Source organism: Montipora foliosa, unplaced genomic scaffold (genome assembly GCF_036669935.1).
Source record: "Montipora foliosa isolate CH-2021 unplaced genomic scaffold, ASM3666993v2 scaffold_467, whole genome shotgun sequence".
NCBI lineage: Eukaryota > Metazoa > Cnidaria > Anthozoa > Scleractinia > Acroporidae > Montipora > Montipora foliosa.
Genome location: NW_027179775.1, coordinates 1,003,362 through 1,025,000, shown reverse-complemented (window position 1 = coordinate 1,025,000; position 21,639 = coordinate 1,003,362). Strand labels below are relative to the sequence as shown.

Below are 21,639 nucleotides of genomic sequence, written 5' to 3'. Positions count from 1 at the left end.
CAGTTGCCTAGCAACCACAAGTGGTAGAGTATCTGTAGTAATCGGAAGGTCATATCTTCGACTCCTGTTTAAAGCCGTCGGGTTTTTCTTTTCCGAGTATTTCCGAGTGAGTCAGTATTGATCAGTGCATCTCTTTATACCTACTGATCTTTCCGATCAGTGATACACCCCTCAAAGTTGATGAAAAATTGTTAGCCGTTGCCCACGGTTTTAATTAAAGTTCTTATAAAGACTAACCATTTCAGGTGTAATAAGACATTTACAGAAGTCTTTTAGCAAATTTCCTTCATGTTCGTTCTTTCCTCTTCGTTTATTTTAACCCAGAAAATAGATATGATTCTAATGCTACAAATCACACCGAGCATATTTGATTTCCAAGTTTCGTGACCTCAGTCATCAAAATAATAGTCTCGGTAAAAAAATGTGCACAGGAATCCCATCTACTATTTGCTTGAAAGCGCTCATATTGGATATGCGATAAAAATGTGCATCCATCGAACTCGGTATCGCGACAAGCTCCTTAACGCTGGGTATCCTGTCGCCTAGGGCCATAAGAAAGATTTCTGGTCCGAGTGCTTTGATCCGACTGGCTGCCCAAGTTAAGCTCTGTAGGTTTTCAGCAGAAGGCCCGTTAGTTACCAGTACCACTCTCTTTTGGCTTCCTACGCGGACTCCAGAGTCACGGTTCAGTAGCAATCCGTTTTGTGTCGTTTCGAGAGCATTCAGTATGCTTTTGTTTCCTCCTTGATGGTGCATTTTACTGAGAGGTAGTTCAGTTGTGAGCTGGTGAATAACCATAGAAAGTATAGAATTGAACAGTGAAGAGACTTAAGAGGAACACTTTGCATTAACTTTGTTTAATAAGGTCTTGTGTCATCAGGTTTAGGTGTGCAAATAAACGAAAGAGCTTGGGGAGAGTATGCGCCTTTTATTTCCAGTCCCCAGTTTTTATTGTTTTGGCCGCACTTCTGCTAATATATAGACTTAGCCAAGCCTGAATGCGGAGCTTCCGGGTTATTTATCTCATTTGTGTTCGGTTGAAAACATGGATCCTCAAAGACCTATGAAACTAATTAACTTTTCTGGACTTAATTATTTATAGCAATGTGGCGTAGAATACCTCATTTTATCAACGCCAAAAAGACGGCCACGAAGTAGTTCGTTGCATTTTAAAATCATGGCTCCAACGCAAATGTTTATCTTTATCACTAACCTCAATTCCTCGATGTTGTTTTCCAGCTGCCGTTCTAAAATTGCTTGAAAGCATTTCCCTGAGATTTTTTTCCATCCTTCAGCAGAGGTTTTTCCGTGAAAAATCATTTCGAACAGTCCATAAAAAGCAATTATGTTTGCACATACAAACCACATAAACCCCCCTCACTGAGGTCACATTGGCATACATGGAGGGGTGGACGTAAGTACGGACGGTCGCAAATGACGTCATAGCTAAAACCAGCATTTCTCGCATCAATGGGACCTTAATCGTGGTGTTCCGCGCGCGCTCCTTCGGCGCGCGGAGTTCAGCTTTGATTTCCCGCACATCCCACAGTAGAAAACTTAAGCAACGACGACGCGACGGCAACGGCAACGAGAACGTCATCTCAAAATATAAATTCGCGTTATTGTAATCATGACTTGGTGACTATTTCAACCTTTTGAATATGACAAGGTTATGGTAGTTTCTCAAAAATTACGTTGGTCGGAACGGCGTTTAATTTAGGCGAGAAAATTATTATTTATCCTCGAGTGCTGAGTTTCTTCCTAAAACCTCAAATTTGGCTATTTTACGTTGTTGTTTTTCTGGCGAAGGCAAATAAATGGACAAAAGCGAAAAATGCACGTGCAGGGCGTGCAAACTGCCCAGTAATTATGCAAATTTGTGAAGTTCTAATTGCCCTCTCCGTTGTCGTTGCTTAAGTCCTCTAATCTGAAAGCCTGGTACGGGCTACAATTGGCGACCTTTTGCCATTAGAACAGTTCCTGTGTTGATCCTTTTGCTTACCTTGGGTGACTTAAAATTGAAGCTTACAGATGCATTGGCACCAAATGTTATTGCAGCGACCTTGTCACCAGGCTCTTCACAACACTTACACTGACATTGAAGTCGGCCCTGGATATCGACTCGGATGAATCGAGAACAAACACGACGTCATAATATGGAGTGAATCTCTTGTCTCTTGAGTTGTCATGGCGATCAAGGAGATATGTCATCATTTTATGTCTCGTTTCTTCAAGTGGAGGAATAGCTCGCAAACCTAAAACACGATATGTTGTGCGCATTAACTTTCAAAACTCCTCTACTGAGAACTGTCTGTGCTCCATCCTTTTGGTGGAGCGAAAGGAAACGCTTCTGGGAACTAAGTTTAATCCCAGTCTTCTTTGAAGTAAAGTCAAATTCTTAAGAACATTCATGCGGGGAGTATGTCAGCCGTAGTTAATTGTCTACCGTAGTCCTGTAACTTGCTGACCTTCCGATGTTGTCTCGACTGCTGTAGGAGCTCTCGGAATTTTTGCGAGTATTCCCTAGTCATCACCAATTAATGCATCTCTTCACTTTTCTGCTTATGGCTTAGAGGTCAAGATAGAAAGTGGGACAATCATTCTCTACAAAAAAAAGTTAGTGTGGGCAGTTCAAATAGAATGACATTCGTATCTTATCTGTTAGGCTTACTTTCGTAAATATCCTCCGCTGTTTCCCAAAACACTTGGCCGCGACATGTCTCTGCCACGAGCAAAGCGACCAACACTTCTATAAAAAAAGTCATTGGTTTTATGTATCTGTAATTTATGATCTCTCCACTTCTAATGAATTAAGTTTCACGTGTAGCACATAGATGGGCATCAGTGTATGTGCTCTCTGGAAATTTTCAAATCATGAAATATTAGAAGTGTGCTCTTATCTTAAGGCATTCCATAGCTTTTCAAAATGTCAAGATAAGTAAAGGAATTTCCCCTGGCCCATGGCTACTTCGGTGGATTTGGGTGAACCTCGGATCCGCTGAACGTTTTTTTGTTTCTGATCCTGCTGTTTGGACATGATTAAACCAACCTTTTTTTCTTGCCTTTATCTGAACTTGAATTCGATCGCTTAATTTAAGGGGTTTGTCGGCAGTTTTGTGTTACATTTAACGTTATTGGCAAACGCTTCCAACATGAAAGGGAGAAGTGATCCTTGTACTTATCTGAACAACTTAAGCAGTAAGGCCATTTACGAGTTCATGTGCGCCTGCTCTTCAAAGCTAGTCTAAGTGCAAAGTTTTTGTGATGGTAATTACTGGGTTGCCTATGGCAAACCAGTCGAGGTCTGCGTTTAGTTTGTTTGTTTTCTTTGTTTTCTTTTTTTTAGTTTTTTTTTTTTTTTTACCGTGTCGGTAAAAGTCTTGCCTGTCACTCCCCTGGTAAGTGGTGTCTTTGTGCATAGAGCCTTCTGCGCGTATGTTCTTAGGATCGAGAGGGTAGTGGAACTGCGTAGATTTCTCTGGTGGACACAGTAGAATCATTAACTTAGCCTGCAATGGCGTCGAAAGTCATGTAACGCGAATGGCGTTTTAGTGGATCCTTAAACAAAATATACCCTTATGGAGCTCAATAATGGAAAGTCAGTTGGATAAACTAGGCAGGAAGCTCAAAAGCGACGAGTACTGGACTTCGACAACAATCTATCGCCCGTGGAGACGAAATCAAAGTGAGTTCTATTTACCCGAAGTACATGGTAATTTGACTCGATTGAGTTTCTTGTCTTCACGCACGCAATGAAATAGGAAGAGGTTTTCGCCTCTAAGAGCAAATATGTTGTTTGTTTCAATAATTTTTTCGCTGGAAAAGGGTTCTGTGGTATTTTCTGCCTTTGTGAATTATAATATCATGTTGTGTATTGAATTTTCGAGCTTAAGGTTGAAATGTGATATGGGAGACGTTTTTTAGTATTGCTGTGTAAGCAGGAAGGGTTCACAGGCCTGTTGGAAGCGTGCTTGAGTTTCAACAAAATGAGCCCCAAAATCAGTGAAAACTTGTGACGCAGATGAATAAAAAAGTAGCTGCTATTTCCAAAATGATGGAATTACCTGGTGATAAATAACGTCGTACGCGTCTTGGAGAGTAAATTTTGACTTTGCATAAACAAGAGTTGGGCGATTGTGATCTTTGTTTTGACTTCGCTCATTTCATTGTCAAACTTTGTAACACTTGACAGAAAAAGAAACTTACAAAAACCCGGTATCTTGCCATCATTTGACACAGATGCTTCACTGTTTGGCGAGTAAACATGCCGTAACTTAATCACGGCGCCCGCTGAATTCCGGCCATGTCACTTTCGATTTTGCAATTTACTTGAACGTATCAAAAATCTCCCAAAATGTTTGTCGCTGATCGTAACTTTTTATATTCTATATTCACGGTTCAAAATTAATGTTGTTCTCATGTCGTAAATATTTTATTCTCGATCGACCGTCCCGGAAACTTCCTTCTGCTCTTTCTAAAAACTATGTATCAATAGTTATTTGCTGTTTCATCAATATTTGTTTTGCATAAAGCAAGCTAACAGAATCTGTACCTCGCTGAGTTCGCATTTGTTAGCGTTAATAGTATTTTCAGTCAGATGGTTCTGTTTTTATGAGGGGTTTATTGTTTTGGTCTCCCATCCTAACACTAACCCCGCCCGGCAGGGCTTAACTTCAGTGAATTTTAGTATTACAAAGCTGTCAGATGCTCAGACGGCACACTTGTGGTGAAAAGAAGGCCTGAGGGAACTTGAAAATTATCAACATGTCAGCCCCGAAGCCAATGTTTCTCGCTTTTCTTTTATTTGTTATTCTTCAGAGACTGGAATGCTGTATTTTAATACCACACAATTCAGTGCCTTCTGATTTTCTGTAGCACGTACCACAGGCAACCCAGTGTATGCTTCACGGAAGCATCTCGTTAGTTCTACTTTACATATGAATGAAAACTAATTCCTTTGCACTTAGACTCGCTTTGAAGAGGAGGCAGACATGAACTCGGAAATGGCCTATTGTCTTTTAGAGACACCTGAAGCCCAACGGGATACTTTTGGTTGACAGAAAGGAGAAGTTGTCTTTTTATCAAATGCATTTCAAATACATATTGCCTTGCGAATTCACTTTGCGTGCAAAATCCTTAGTATAATCTCCTTGCTTGGTTTACTAGAAGAATTTTGTTCGCATATTCTTACCTAATGAAACGAAAACAACGGAAACGAGAAAATAATAGCCCAGTTGAAGTAAAATGCTAAACAAGATACGAAGCAAATGTTTTGAAGGATTTGCTCACCGTTGGAAATCAGCATTTAAGAGTTTCATCTCTCATAAAAAGTGCAAAATTGAAAACATCATTGAACAATTGACTATTATGTACAGTTTGCCATACAGTTTTTTTTCCATCTGAGGATAGGTCGTGTCGTTTTTATGGTCTTTATCACCAAAGAACAACTGTTGTCCACACTTGTACCCAACGTCTTACCCGGCCTTTTCTTCTGTCGTTCTATTCTCACAAAGAGCCTTGAATCGAGCTTTTTACCAATCCAAGGGAACCTCAAATATTTTTAATTGTAAATTTAATTCTCTCCACCTATAAGAAAGACACTTCGCAGTTTTCTCCGCGTGATGCCTGTTTGTGTACGTCAGAGGCAGCTGGAACGTGTCCCACGTCTGCAGGCAATGAGAGGCTTGGGTCTTAATCAGAAACATTAAAGTGCTCATAAACCCGAATTTTTTTTTTTTGCTGCGAGAAATCTTTGTATCGCTCTGAGCAAAACGGCGCAAAAATTTTTGTTTTTGGTTAAAACCGGAATTTTTTACGAATTTTTAAAGTGCGGTTTTCTCTGCCCTCGACCGGGTAAAAGGGAGACTGGGCCTAGTGACGTAACTCCCGGACATTAGCATCAGGAAAATCAACAGAGGAGACGCGTAGTTTTGTAGTTTTCCCTGCGTGCCGGTGGAAACAATTTCTTTCGGCTGACGTTTGTAACCAGCGTACGTGTTAATCAAGAAATGGCTTCGAACGACTTCATTCTGTCCTCCGGTTCAGATTCGGAAGTTTCAGAAATGGAAGATTACGAGCTGGAAGTTGAAGGTTCGCCAAACTCGAGCTTTGCGGCCAGCGATGAGGAAGACACGCACGAGGCATATGCTGACGATCCCCTAGCGGACGAAGAGTGGCTAGAGTTGTACGAACAAGAAAGAAAGGAGGAAGAGGCCCAAGAGAAGACACTCCAAAAGCGCCTAAATGGTACAGAAGAAGTCCGAGACTGGTAAGTTGTAGCGATCTCACTCCCATTTCTCAGGCATGGCTTCACCTCTGATGGAAGTCAACTTGCGAAACTCACAGTCCGGCTTTTACGTCACGAATTACACTCGACCCATTCCCTTTCGGCAAGCTCAGCAGCTCGGTAATGGGTTTTCGAATCTCGCGTCTCCGCCACTTTGAAAATTCGTAAAAAATTCCGGTTTAAACCAAAAACAAAAATTTTTGGGCCATTTTGCTCAGAGCGATACAAAGATTTCTCGAAGCAAAACAGAAAATTCGGGTTTATAGGCACTTTAAACTCACAACGTGATAAACATGATGCTTTTCGTTCTGCCCTATTTTATTTCTTTACTTAGTTTCTTTCTTTCTTTCTTTATGAGTATTCAATGTGCATCGGGGGAGGGGGGGGGGGGGTGGGGATTTTGGGAGTAGGAAAATTCTGGCTAGTGGGATTTAAAAATGGACAGATTCGCGGGGTTAAAAAGTTGTTACAGAAAGAACTGTAGCGCTGTTTGTTCAATATTTACTAAAGTGACGAAGTTGGGGTCACTAAAATTACATTTACCCAAAAGTGACTACGATGGGGTCTATAATTGGCCATAAAATAGACTGTAAAAGGGTAGGGGTTCTGAGAGGCCAGCTTTGACCCAAGTACACCCCCCCCCCCCACCCTCCTGGTGTGCATATATACTTATTTTATTTCTTTACTTATGTAATACTCACAACTATATTTACTCTGTAAACAGTCCCATTTTCTACCCGCCTAGATTAGCTTTAGCTATTTGCTGGTTAGCGTTGTTATTATTAACTTGATATTAACTTAATAAACATGACTTGTTTAGAATATTTGAATTTGAATTTTTAACGTGATGTTTCGTAGACCTCAACATAATCATAAGTCTTCAGTTGTAAAGGTTATTTCAATAGACCTTTTCCGATATATTAAAATTCAGCTTGATAGTGAGGCGTGAGAACAAAGGCAAAGGAAAGTGGGTAATATGTAAATATTTTTCACATTCATTCCAACGTGTTTCTATCACTGTCGCTGCCTCACTATCAAGCTGAATATTTAATATTTTTGAAAAATCCATATATTACGTTTAGTGAGAGACTGGTAACTCTATTGAGAACACAGCCATTACGCAGTGACATCTGACTGGTTGATAAAGCAAATGTTTTTCACTGCCAACTTTTTCATCTACCGTTTGTTTCAACTGGCGAATCAATAAACTTTGCTTACGTTGGCAGCGTATATCAGATGGACCATCACAACAACCCATCCCCGCCTTTGAATTTACGATTATCGTTAATTTTCAATGTGCCTTTTCAATTTGACCATAGTCGGCGGGGCTGTTTTTACAAAATGCCTAACGTTTCAAAATTCGTTGCTTGAAGATGATAATTGTGGACGTCAGCTAAAATGACTGAAAGCTAACCATTTTAAAGTCGGTTCATTTAGACCTTACAAATTGAAAGCTAACAATTTTGGCGTTCGTACCCCAAAGCTCAACGTCGCTCCAGGATCTTATCGACTTTCAACATGGCGGCTCTTCTCCCGACGAGCCGCTATGTTGAGAGCCGAGAAGACCCTGGGGACGAGGTTGCCCAAAGCTCGAACAGGGTCGCGTGAGCCTTGCCGCCATCGCCACGTTGCCCGCATAGCCGCCATTCTTAGTAGGAAGTCCGACTGAACAATGATGATATCTAATTTTTTTTGTGATTTTGTGCTAATCAGTGTCTTTTAATTTTTTCTCCACAGTTGATCGTTATGATTATTTTTGCTCTAATTGTCGGTGCAATTTATTATCAACTCAAGGGAGATGAACACGGTATTCAAAACAGGTGACTGTTTATTTATCATGTTATTTATCATGACGCAAAGAAAATAGGGAAGCCATTCCTTTATAAGTACATTTTTTGTCATTATAATATATATGACTAGAAGTCATCATTAGGTGTGGCTGGAAATTGCTCATCCAGCTATTTTTCATCATATTTTTAAATTTCTAAAAAAAGGTCTTGAAAGTCGTGAAAATCGTGAACTCGTTACGTGACAGGTACGTTCAATGTCAGAGAGCGCTGCGTTGTTTTTCGCCCGTTGAAGTTCGCCGGCTTTTGTAAACAGTCTCCTTTATTAAAACTATGTTTAAACTAGAAACGTTTGTTTCGGCGCTTAATGCTAATTTAGCAACAGAACGGGAACATCACTTGACGACGGCGCGCGCAGAAAAATGTCCGTATTAGGTCAGATTAAAATAGAGTTCAGACTATTCCGCGTGCCCTTTCGTCGTCAATTGAGGTTCCCGTTCTGTTTCTAAATCAACCTATAAGGTGAATTGCAACCAACCTCTAGGAACTCGGATAACAATGGGAAAATCTCTTTAATTGTCTGGTGATGTTTTGTTGAGGTCGCCGCGTCGTAGGTCGACAGCAACGATAGGTGACGTCATCATTATCTACGGTATCGGCTTAGAGCCGGTCTAAAACGCGGGAAAACTTGAGTGAGCAAGTGACAATTGCTTTCTCTCATTGCTGCGATTTGCTGATGTGGCAAGAAGTGTTTAAAGGCTTTGAAATGAGGCTGAATTGATATTCTTTACTTTACTCTTTTGTGTTCTCTTCTTTCTTTTTACCCTCAGGGTTGGTGTGTTCTTCTTCTTGGTGATGAACACGGTTTTTGGAAATTTGTCTGCAGTTGAATTATTCGTCAAGAAAAGACCAACATTTAATGTCAGTAGTTGGATATTCTTCTATTTTCTATTATCTAATAAGCTCAATCATGTGCTCGTTTTGATTGGTTCTCACCTATGATATATTGGAGGACAGACGCATAGCTGACGTCATCATAAAAAAATTGTAGTTCTTTGTTTTAGAAAACAAATAGATTCCTCGTTTCTGCGCGTCTTTTATGTAATATAACACAGGAAACGTCAAAATGTGGTTGGATCAATTTGTTAATAAGTGGTTTATATTGTAGACGACATTTTTTTCACCTTTGCTCCCCCCTCAGCAGAACAGCAGGCCTTGGTTGTTCGAAAGGTGGATAAAGTTATCCACCGGATAAATCACTATCCAGCGGATAACACTAGCAAAATCAATTATTAAGTTAATCAGTGGATAGCGTTATCCGCCCTTCAGGCAACTGGAGCCAGAAGTTCAACTTCTATGTGCTTTCTTGGCGCAAGAAAGCTCTGTTACCATTTTTAACCTTGCCTTGTCTTTGCATTGCAGACACGAATCAGCGAGTGGATATTACAGAATCTCGGTGTATTTCTTGGCCAAAATCTTCTGTGACCTCATCCCCCTTCGTCTTGTACCTGCCTCTATATTTTCAGTCGTTGTTTACTTTATTACAGGTAATTGTAATCGTGGTGCATGATGTGATTTCCTTAGTGTTCGCTTACCCTCCCGGACCCGGTTGTTCAAAAATCCCAGATTAAAAAAAAATTAACTAAAGAGTTAAATTCTCGTCTCAATTTTGTTGAACGCTGATATTCGGCAAAAATTTAAATTAGAATAAGTCAATCTTTAAACAAAAATAAGCAAAATAAACTTTTGCCAAAAAAGTTGAAAAAGTGAAACAAAAGTTTACGCTAATCCTGGATTAGAGCGACTTCCATATGAGCTTGAAAAATAAACGTAAAAGCAGAACGTAAACAAAAATGCAGAACATTTAATTGACTTATCGAACGAAAACAATTTTTCATTGGCTTAGCGAATGCGGATGCAAGCAACGTCGTCTCTGCATGGAACTTTCTGGAAAGTGTCGCTTTGACGTCATTTGAAATGCAGTAATGTGATTGGGCAATCGAACTGTCTACAGCCCATATAAGGAGTTTCCTTGGCGGGAATGAGGAGAAGCTTTGTTTTAATCGTGCCAAACATTGGTCCGTGAAACAAATTGCGAACACTTTTTTCAAGGACATACGAAGGTCGCTCTAATCGGTTTTCGAACAACCGGGCATTTCCATTCTTTTGTTTTCTTACCCTGTTCATAAAAATTCACTTTTCCATGTTTTTCTTTTTTAAGTCGCGAAAACCGGCCATGGTTTGATCCAAATCCGCGCATGGAAGGGGAATGGAATCAATGTCGATTTGACTTCACTATTTTTTTGCATCGCTGTTTTGAAAAAAACTATCCCAGTGCAAAGTAGATTATGACCTCAAACCGGTGTTGGATCCATTACATCATTCCTTGCTGCTCTCCCATACAGCGAGTTTAATCCCAGTTTTTATAGACTCTATAACTGCTCAGAAGGAGAACGTTCGGCCAAAAAAATAGGATTGGAACAAATGCACAGAATTAATGTAGCGGAATTTTTTGCAGTTGATTGGTTTTTGATGCTTCGACGAAATCCAAGGTCACGACCTCTGCAATTCCGGTGCGTTCCTTCTACTAACCGAGTTTGAGGTCCGTAATGTAAATGTACGGACCGAGTTCTTTCCCGTTGGTTTATGGCCCAAGCACGCAGCGGGGAAAAAAAAGTGGATCCATAATTTTAAAGTACGGACCGAGAAAACGAGGTTAGTAAGATATTTATTAGTCTATGAGGTAATCAGGGGTCTGGGAAATGAAACTAGTTGAAGTCAAGCGGAAGGTTCAACTGCCACAAAGATTGCGTCAAAATCCGGAAAACTAGAAGCTAAAAGCAAGATTTCAAATTTCGCTGGCCGTACAGCGGGCCCTACTGCAGAATACGGCCCGCTAAATTGACTGATCATAGGGCGCGCACTATCTGAGAGATATAATAAAATGCTTTATGACATGCGGGACTTTACTTAATGCTGATTGACTGAGACGGAGGGCATTTTTCCTTAATCACAAGGGCAATTTTGGTAATCAAGAAGGCAAGATTACTTGATCCTGATTGGTTAACAATTGCTTAACCAGAGCAAGCGAGCTTACAAGAGAATTCTCTTCCAGATTAAGCTCCTTTTTTGTCCACATATAAAATACATTTTAAGCGCTATTTCTGTTGACAGCAACAATTTATTGAATTGAACTTTAACCGAATGGGATTGTGTTTATTATCATTTGTCGCCGCACTGAATGGGCTTCCCTCAAGAATTGTGTTCTTTATATATGTGATAAACATGTAATCGCAATGTGCCGTTGTGCAATTAAGGATTTTAAACTTCACTTGTATTTTCAAAGTTTTCCAAATCGCCCTCGTCGCTTCACATTCGGCCAATTTTGTGAAAACTTTGAAAATGTTCCTGAAATTAATCCTTAATTGCCCTTGGGCCCATTCGATTTCATATACTTTTCAAATGAGCTGCGAAGCCACATCTGTTGAGATTAGGGAATTTTTTTGGAGTTCTGCAAAGGGTCATACGTTTAAATCCCAGTGAAGCTCTTTTTCAGTCCATTGCTCAAATTATTTTTCTAGTAGATTCTGAGCAAAAAAATACCCCAATTTTTCTCAATTTTCTTGCAGGTCTTGATCGTGAAGTTGCAAAGTTCTTTATTTTTACGTTCACCCTCATTTTGACGAATCTCTGTGCCTGCAGTGTGGGTTTCTTTGTTAGCGCATGCGTACGGACGTTCGCTATAGCAAACCTCCTTGTTGGTCTACCATATGTGTTCATGATAGTAAGGTTTTTTTTTTTTCAATTTATTGATTGACTCCGTTTTTGCTTTTAATATTAGGATATATTCTTTATTGTGTTTTAATTCGGCACACTGTTAAATCAAGATTATTTTCATCATGCCTAAAGTAAGTTATTTACAACGAATTGTTTTCGTTGGCAAGGCCCATCCTCACTATTGCCTCGTTACGATTCTTGTTTCTTATATCAGGAATAAACGAAGCATTTTATTTTCATCCACACAAGCTGAGAAACACGTTTTTGATACGCATTCTACAATCAGCCTCACTAAAATTAAAAAAAATCGGAGACTTGTAATAAAAACACATTCTCTCCACTTCTTCTCCCGGCTTTGCCTTTCGTCGTTAAAATTTCCTGGGTGCGTGGACAAACCCATCTATGCAGGTTTGCTTTTGCTATTCCTACTTTTTATTCTCGCAGTAAAATCAGTTTCGTAAAATAACGCTTTTATTTTGTGTTCTCTAAGAGGTATTTGGTGGCGTCTTAATAAATCTAAACTCTGATCTAAGTTGGCTGGCATTGATAAAATATATCAGCATATTCCGCTATGCCATGGAGGTAACTTTAGTATCCTTCAATTATCAACAGAATATCACGCTTCTGATTGGTCAATGACGAATGCATAAGTAGGCTATAGAGTGCAACACGGACGTTGCTATAGAAACACGGTGATGGAGTATCTCCTGCTGTTTTAAAAGTTCTCAAATTGCAATCGACGTAATTTTGAGAACTTTCAAAACATCACTCGTGCCCATAAATCACGAAATACACTCGCGTTCATACGGTTTTCTATACTTGTGGTTTCAGGCTTTTGCTGGAATAATCAGAGTTTCAATGTTGTGTGTGAATGTCGCGATCCCTGAATCAGCAATAATGAGTATTTAGTTATTATTAGTTGTTGTCTAGTTTTTAAAAACGCTAAGAAGGGCAGTGGCGCTTTCAAGTTTCATACTATTAGTGTTTCACGGTGTTCCCATCTTTGTTTATGTTGTACAATATGGGCGATGTAGGCTATAACCTGATTGCATGGTACTTACGGATTTGAAAGAAACAGAGAGAAGGAAAGATTCATTGTTGTTTGTCCACGTTGTCATCGAAACCTTAAGGCCGGGACACACTAGGCGACAATCGCAGCGACAAAATATAAATGAACAATGAGAGAGTTTCATGAAATTAACCGTGTCACACAAGGCGAATTGTTGCGGCGACTTGTCCCCGCGACGTGTCACAGCGACTTATCGCCTAGTGTGTCCCGGCCTTTAGAATTGGTCATTTTAAGTTGTTGTTTTGACGAGTACGGGAGAGAAATGTACAAGAATGCGTGCCGCACGTGCAGCACGATCTTTTTTTTTTCCTTGTTTTAACCAATAATATTACTGCTTTTTGGCGTTTTCGTTGCCATAGCCGTCGTCGTTTCTTAAACTCCCTCTTCTCATATTTGGGTGCGTAATTATTTCCTCTATTGTCTTCTAGTTACTAGAGATCAATGAACTTCACAACATGCACTTCGATTGTCCAGCGAACTCTACCCTTTGGTGTCTTCTTTATTGGTAATGTGGTGTCGATATGAGTTAGCGGGGTTTAGTGGTTAAGGCACCGGCCGTGAAATATGGAGGTCTAGGATTGCACCAGCTCCACATACATAAATGTCGCTTAAATGTGTAGTAAGCAGCAATGTCTCTCTCGAAGAAGAAGCGCTTACACCGCCCTCCAAAAGACAAAACCGCCCCTTGTTTAGGGTCGAGAGTTCATTGTTTCCTTTGTATATTCTTTTGTGTTCAGTTTCTAAACTACTCCATCAGAGAACAGTGAGTATAACAGCGTCCTGCTACCCTCCTCCTGCGAATTATGAAAAATATTTTTTTTTCCTGTTGATCTGCACAATTTGACAGTTTGTCTTTTTGGACCTGAAAAATCCCGCAAAGGAAATGGTGAAATAAATATTCGTCATGAAATTTACGTTTTTATGTGTTCATATTTTTATTTATAAATCAGAGTGGAGTAGTGTTGGCGCTAAGCGATAACCTCTCGTTTTCCGCTAATATGGCCTTGGGTCGGGGATATATCTATATATTGTTTATTTTTGCTTGTCTTTGTTTTTATATTAAGAACATATAATATTAATATAATTTAATATAGTATTTTAATATTTACTGTTAGTAGTAGTAGTATTATTAGTATCATTATATTTATCATGATTTTACTTCAGGATTGATTTGTTTCATTGTTTTGCTGTTTTGCATCTTGAGTAATGGCAATCAATACTTGTCCTCACAAGGAATTAACGTCGATCACTTGTGGTAAAATCAACTGACACTGGCCGCCATGACTGTTGTCCTAATGACATTTGCTTATATAGCTCTAAGATTATAATCAAAAAAGAAAAATGAAGAAGCTTTTGTCAATCGTAATCCGCCACAAACGGATTCTTATGGAATTTCTTTAAAAAAACAAACAAAATGACGCAAAAAAATTTTGACCCTTTGACTCCGAGAGAGGGAAACGTTTGGTTCTCCTTTAAACTTCTTGGGCGCAAATTTAAACTTTCATTCTATTTTCAGAATGTAAATCCACCCCACCATTTCAATGAAATGTCAGTCAGACGGGTATTAAGAATGAAGATAATTATCAGCTTAAGAGGTGTAATGTTGATATAACACCAAATTCTCATGACTACTCAACAAAGAAATCTATTGTACTAGTGAGGAGAATGAACGTTTTGATCTTGGGAATAAAAGGGTTAAGATTAATGCGCCAGTGGGAAGGTTGGAAAACTAGTTGCTTGGCAACGTGCAAAAGAACAACTGAAAAATCAGATTGTCAATTTAGGACCTGCAATTTTAGATAAACCACCTTATAACCCACTCATTATTTTTCGGGCGATTTCATTGGCTGATTTACGTCACGCAATAACCCTCATTTGCGTTGATATTTGCCCTGTGAAATGCTGTAGCGATCATTTCCATTGAAAAGAAACAAAGCCGGTGGAAAAAAGCCAGCAGAAGAGTTTTCATTTTAGATGGAAGAAAAACCAACTCGTTTTCTGGAATCTAGTGATAGTGACATTAAAAGGCTGGTCACAAATGCTTTTCCGGAAAGTACAAGAAAGTCAACAAAACATGCTGTCAACGCCTTTGAAGGTGAAGAAAGTTATAAGCAGAATTAAGAGATTTAATCCTACGTGAACTTAAACTAAGTCATTTTATAGAGAAGAGAATTTAATACACTATGTTTACTAACTATAACATAAACCAACCGTTTGAAGGAGAGAAAATTCTAGCCGCACTTGAGAACACTGTCATGCAGACTTTGCACATTCTGTCTTTCGTGGTTGAAAGCAAAAAAGCGCTTTGTTTTCGAGTTTTCGACTCGCAGTGACAATTAAAATGATTTGATTTTTTTTCTGAGACCGACACGCTTTCTTTCTAATCAAATTTTGAACAGTGAATCAAAAAAATATGAAGCATCGCCATTACATTCAACACTGGCTTTTTAAGAGCGGTTTTTTGCGCGATATGAAAATTAATGGGAGGCTGATAAAATAAGTAAACCCCTTTCTCGCTTGCTGGTATGTTGGCGGATAATGCCCTTTTCTGAGAGATTTCATATTTGCCCTCGAATCTTCGCTTCTCGGCCAAATGTTCATTTCAGCTGCGGACATTATAGAGCCGACATACCAGCTCAATGGGCAGAGCATCCAATCGGTGTTACAGATCATGTAGGTTCGATTCCTTCCCGACCGAGGACTTTTTCACTTGTCCTTTCGCTCGTCACCAAGCAACTAGTTTTCGAAATACTGAAATCAATTACACTTATGTTAATTGCTTGGCAAATATAAAGCCATTACTAGCCGTTAGTATTTACTAATACCATAATAGTAGAAGTCATATACTTACTGTATACTAACGACTTTGTTTTAACATTGATTCGCGAAACTCAATTTTCCCAAAATGTTTTACGAAACGGATTGCTTGAACCTACGAGGGTTTTAAAAACACGCACATTGAATTAGTTAGAAACTTATATCAATAAAATGAAACGTAGAAAACTCACCAAAGGTAAGCTGTTGATTTTGTCCAACGGTATGCTCATTGCGGGGTTTTGTTTCACTTCTTTGAAGGGTGGTCTGCCGCGCTAGTTAATTTTCCGGCCCGTTTAGAGCAAATAGCTTTATTTTTGTCAACCTGCAAGCAAGCTCTTGATTTTACGCCTTGTTTATTCTTAAGGTGGATTTCGCTATTAGCCGTCAGCAAAACCACATAGTTTTTCTCAACTGGTTAGTTATTATTCATCCAGTGGGTAGCGCACTCCTCCCTTTGATCAACTTAAGGGAAGTGAAGACATTAGGGAGCATTAGCAAAAGGGAACTTAAGCAACGACGACGGCGACGGCACCGAGAGCGTCATCTCAAAATATAAATTCGCGTCATTGTAATCACTTTGTAAACATGTCAACCCTTCTTATATGACAAGGGTGTGGTAGTTCCTCAAAAATGACATTGGTAGGAACGGCGCTTAATTTAGGGGAGAAAATGAAACTTTGGCGTCAAGTGCTGACGTTCTCCTTAAAACCTAAAATTTGACTATTTCACGTTGTTGTTTTGCTGACGACGGCAAAGAAATGGACAAAAGTGAAAAACGCACGTGCAGGGCGTGCAAAGCTATTGTTTTTGCCTTCTAAATATGCAAATTTGTGACGTTTTCGCTGCCGTCGCCGTTGTCGTTGCTTAAGTTCCCTAATGACGTCGGAAACGGGAACGAGAACGTCATCTCAAATCATAAATTCTCATTATTGTAATCACTTCACGACTATTCCAAGGTTTTTAATGTGAGAAAGGTATGGAAGTCCCTCAGCAATGAAAACGTTATGAGCAGCGCTTTATTTAGAGGAGAAAATGAAAAGTTATCGTCAAATGCTAACGTTCTTCAAAAACCTCAAAATTTGGTCATTTCACGTTGTTGTTTTGCTGACGACGGCAACAAAATGGCAAAAATAAAAAGGGCACTCGCAGAGCGTGAAAAGCTATTGTCTTTGGCCACTAGTATGCAAAATTGTGACATTCTCGTTGACGTCACCGTTGTCGTTGCTGAAGCTCCCTACTGATGGTGCGGACGACGCGAGGGCTCGTGTGTGATTTTGTCAAAGAGTACAAAGAGTTAAATTCATTTAACAGGTGTGGATATTGCACAACAATTGTTTCAGTCCTAACTACTGAGTATTTTTGCCTTCATTTTGATGTTTAGATTCTGATAAGCAACTAATGCACAAAGTCCACCAAATCTCGTTCGTCTTTTGCGCTCAAACAAGTGCCGCACTTAGAGCGAATTCTTGAACACCAAAAATCCTGGGCAGCAGAGAGAGAAAAAGAATTGCAGAAAAGCTACTGATGACCGAAACACAGGTAAGCTTCTTCGCTTGAATCCGTTCAGTTTTGGCTCGTCGTGATTCGGGTTTGTTCGTTGTTCTGGTCACATGGTTCGGTACCGTTTATAACTTAATCGGAAATTTCCTACTGAAAAAGTATCGCTTTGTTCCTACCATCTCAGTTGTGCTTAATCCAGTTAAACACGCTCGTTGCAATTTTTGGTTTCATTCTACTGTTTGTCGATATTTCTATTTTTTTTTCGTTTTGTCGTGTTCGTGTTATCGTGTTACCTTGTGCTTGAAGTACACGAGCGAATCAAATTGCACATTCGCGTTATTGTTGTTGGGTTTGTCCTGATTGTATAAGGATGTGTTTTTGTAACAATCTAATGAAAGTGATGGTAAAATATCCCTGTGTCCTGGTATTCAAATTTCACTCATCGGACGGAATTTTTTTCTAAATTGAACACAGGTAACCCAGGCTCACTGTATGCGTCACGTAGGTATTAAAATATAGAGAACATATGAGGCGAAGTTTAGGTCTGAAAATTTGCTAGAAAATGGTATTAAAAATCGATAAAACTTACCATGTAGTGAGCTGTTGTTGTCTTTAATACGTACACGAAGTTTCGGGGAAAATGGTCCCCGTTCACCTTCCTTCATAGTATAGTGACAAGGTAGGAGACAGAAGCCAGCTTAAGGACTCCGATCAACCCAAAACAAGCACGATTTTTTTTCGTGAAAATCGAATCCAGTCGCTAAATAAACACGCCAGGTTCGTGGAACAGGAATTTTTCTAAACCATGAATCCACTGAAGCATCTCCAGGTAGCAACGCGAAGCCACCAGGCTCCGTAGAACTTGTAAGTTGACCTGCTAAAATGGCGGCCAGAAAGCGTGGTACTCACGAAGTGCCCAATTCAAAATGGCACTGAACTCTGGACGCCTGGTGACGAGTATAATAAGTCTCCCTCGAGGGAGGGGAGTATAGGACTCCCCTCCCTTGAGGGAGGGTAGTATGGGACTCCTCTCCCTCGCGGGAGACTTATTATACTCGTCACCAGGCGTCCAGAGTTCAGTGCCGTTTTGAAATGGGCACTTCGTGAGTACCACGCTTTCTGGCCGCCATTTTAGCAGGTTAACTTACAAGTTTTACGGAGTCTGGTAGCTCTGCGTTGCTACCTGGAGATGCTTCAGTGGATTCATGGTTTAGAGAAATTCCTATTCCACGAACCTGTCGTGTTTATTTAGCGACTGGATTTGATTTTCGCGGAAAAAATCGTGCTTGTTTTGGGTCGATCGGAGTCCCGACGCTGGCTTCCGTCTCCTACCTTGTCACTATATTATGAAGGAAGGTGAACGGGGACCATTTTCCCCGAAACTTCGTGTACGTATTAAAGACAACAACAGCTCACCACATGATAAGTTTTATCGATTTTTATTACCATTTTCTAGCAAATTTTCAGACCTAAACTTCGCCTCATATGTTCTCTATATTTTAATACCTACGTGACACACACAGTGAGCCTGGGTTACCTGTGAATTGAAGTCACTTTAGCGGCAATCCTTTTGCGTTTTATGTTAAATAAACTTCCATTTGTGATACCTCTAATGTTGCAGGTAAAGACTTGGTTCCAAAACAGACGTATAAAGGAGAAAAGAAAACAGGCTGAAGACGTCGAACGAAAAGCCAAACTGGCATCGATTAACAACCTTGCCTTCAACATGAACCACGGTTTCCAAGGTCGCCCGTACCAGCCTCCGCCGTACTAACCTTCACCGTATCCCGGAAGACCTTTGGTGCTGAGACATGATCTAAAGCCAGAGAACGCATACCCACCAGCCTTTTCTTGGAACAGTCAGGTGCCTCTTTATTCGCCGCCACCGCTGTATTGAGCAAGTTACCCAGGGCCATACTCAAGACACTTATAAAATACGTATCGTATACTTCTTAGTCAACAGGAGAGAAATTGAATGGGTAATTTTCTGCACTGAAGGCATTATTTAGTAATCTATAGATTTATTACCTGTTGTTTAGTGTCGACATGACCATGACGACACACGATTTGTACTAAATAACAATACCAAATATCTAGCTTTAGTTGCTAGATTTTTAAACAATATTGCAAATAATAATATCCTATAAACTAAATAGTATCGCATAAAATTCTCCCATGTTGGTTATTTCCTTTGTAAGAGTCTTCGTTTTTGACTTTCATCTCAAAATATAAATTCGCGTTATTGTAATCATGACTTCGTGACTATTTCAACCTTTTGAATATGACAAGGGTGTGGTAGTTCCTCAAAAATTACACTGGTCGGAACGGCGCTTAATTTAGGTGAGAAAATGACAATTTATCCTCGAGTGCTAAAGTTCTTCATAAAACCTCAAATTTGGCTATTTTGCGTTGTTGTTTTGCTGAGGACAGCAAAGAAATGGACAAAAGCGAAAAATGCACGGGCAGGGCGTGCAAACTGCCCAGTAATTATGCAAATTTTTGACGTGCTCGTTGCCGTCTCCGTCGTTGCTTAAGTTCCCTAACCTGAAAGCCTGGTACGGGCTACAATTGGTGGAGCAAAAGGAAACGCTTCTGGAAACTCAGTTTTGTCCCAGTCTTCCTTGAAGCAGAGTCAAATTCTTAAAAACATTTATGCAAGGAGTATGTTAGCCAAAGTTAATTGTTTACTGTAGTCCTGTAAATTGCTAACCTTGCGATGTTGTCTTTATTGCTGTAGGAGCTCTCCTGACCGATGAATGAATCTCTTCACTTTTCTGCTAACGGTTTAAAGGTTAGGATAGAAAGTGGACAATCGTTCTCTTAAAAAAGTTAGTGTGCGCAGTTCAAGTAGAATGGCATCCATATCTTATCTTTTAGGCTCACTTTCGTAAACATCCTCGGCTATTTCCCAAAACACTTGGCCACAGCATGTCTCCGCCACGAACAAAACGACCAACACTTCTACAAAGAAAGTCATTGGCATTGTGTATCTAAATTTCATGTTCTCTCCACTTCTAATGAATTAATGTGTAGCGCATATACGCCAGATCTAGGATGGGTATCATTATAAGTGATCTCTGGAAATTTCCAAACTGAATTAATAGAATCATGAAATCTTAGTAGTGAGCTCTCACCGTATGACATTCCATAGTGTTTAGAGATTTCCCCCCATGGCTACTTCGGTGGATTTGGGTGAACCTCGGATCCGTTGAACATTATTTTTTGTTTGTGATCCTGCTGTTTGTACATGATTAAACCAACTTTTTTTTCTCATTTTTATCTGAACTTGAATCCGATTGCTTAAGGTTTGTCGGCAGTTTTGTCTTACATTTAACGTTATTGGTTAACGCTTCCAACATAAAAGGGACATGTGATCCTTGCACTTGTCTGGCCAATTTAAGCAATTGTGTCTTTCTTAGAGACACCTGAAAGAGTTTAGATGGCTTCAATGGGATACTTTGGGTTGTCAGAAAGGAGAAGTTATATTATTTTTAAATCTTATTGAGTGGGCACAATCCTTAGTATAATCTCTTTAATTGGTTTACTAAAGAATTTTGTTGGCATATTATTGATTTATTTATTGATTTATTGATTTATTTATCTCAAGATTTGTACATACAATTATACAGGTGTTAGAAGAAAAGGGAATAGCATCCCCTACAAGGTTCAACCTCCCCCACTCTCCCCACCTCCAAAACAAAAAAGTGAATCTAATATATCTAAACCCTCAGTGACTGGATGACAGGCAACTTAGCAAGAACATGCACTACTTACATTCACTCTTCTACACTTTGGACAAATAGTCATAAAAGAGCGAATATTATCCCCATTAAAAGCATAGTACAAACTTTAAAAATAACGATTTAAGCTTGCGCTTGAAGGAGCCTAAGGAATTAGCTAACTTAATATCGTCAGGTATACTATTCCACAAGATAGTAATTCTGTTGAAGAAATAATCACGAAAATGTGTGGGGCGAGTTCTATTCGTCTTGAGAAAAAGTTCAGTACTAGCGCATCGAGAGCACCCCACTAGAAAAGAAAAATATTCATCAAAGTGTCGACAAAAATTATATCCCTTTTTACCCCTTTGTAAAAGAAAACTAATTCCAAATATTCTAGCCACTAATTTAGCGGTAGTAATTCAAGTTTGATCAGATGATCCTTATAAGACAGATCTCTGCCTCTACCTACGATAAAGCGCATTGCTCTTCTCTGTACCTGTTCTGATAGAAATAACTGATTTACAACAGACTGAGGGGCCCAAACTTGTGAGCAATAACATAAATGGGAGCTTACTAATGAGCAAAAAAGGCGCAAAAGAGCTTCACTGTCGACCACACCATCGCAATTTTGCCATAAGAAACCCAACATCCTGTTTGCCTTAGCAACAATCGTAACTATGT

At 39.6% G+C, this 21,639-nt stretch overlaps 1 protein-coding gene and 1 pseudogene across 3 annotated transcripts in view; one reads left to right on the top strand and one right to left on the bottom strand.

Annotated features, from left to right (window-relative positions):
• The window catches only part of LOC137989565 (broad substrate specificity ATP-binding cassette transporter ABCG2-like), a 41,635-nt gene extending 20,898 nt beyond the window's left edge, over window positions 1-20,737 (top strand). The window contains exons 11-18 of one of the 3 annotated variants that reach the window (XM_068835349.1): window positions 8,024-8,106; window positions 8,904-8,994; window positions 9,496-9,620; window positions 11,703-11,857; window positions 12,343-12,432; window positions 13,348-13,409; window positions 17,118-17,275; window positions 18,858-20,737. In XM_068835349.1, coding sequence (XP_068691450.1) covers window positions 8,024-8,106; window positions 8,904-8,994; window positions 9,496-9,558 — 237 coding nt within the window. In that variant the 3' untranslated portion in view covers window positions 9,559-9,620; window positions 11,703-11,857; window positions 12,343-12,432; ... (1 more) ...; window positions 17,118-17,275; window positions 18,858-20,737. Of the gene's footprint in view, window positions 1-8,023; window positions 8,107-8,903; window positions 8,995-9,495; window positions 9,621-11,702; window positions 11,858-12,342; window positions 12,433-13,347; window positions 13,410-17,117; window positions 17,276-18,857 lie in introns of those variants that run through there. The other 2 variants (XM_068835350.1, XM_068835351.1) reach the window with 2 other exon arrangements.
• On the bottom strand, window positions 397-2,558 carry LOC137989573 (collagen alpha-1(XIV) chain-like; annotated as a pseudogene).
• Window positions 20,738-21,639: the final 902 nt, after the last annotated feature.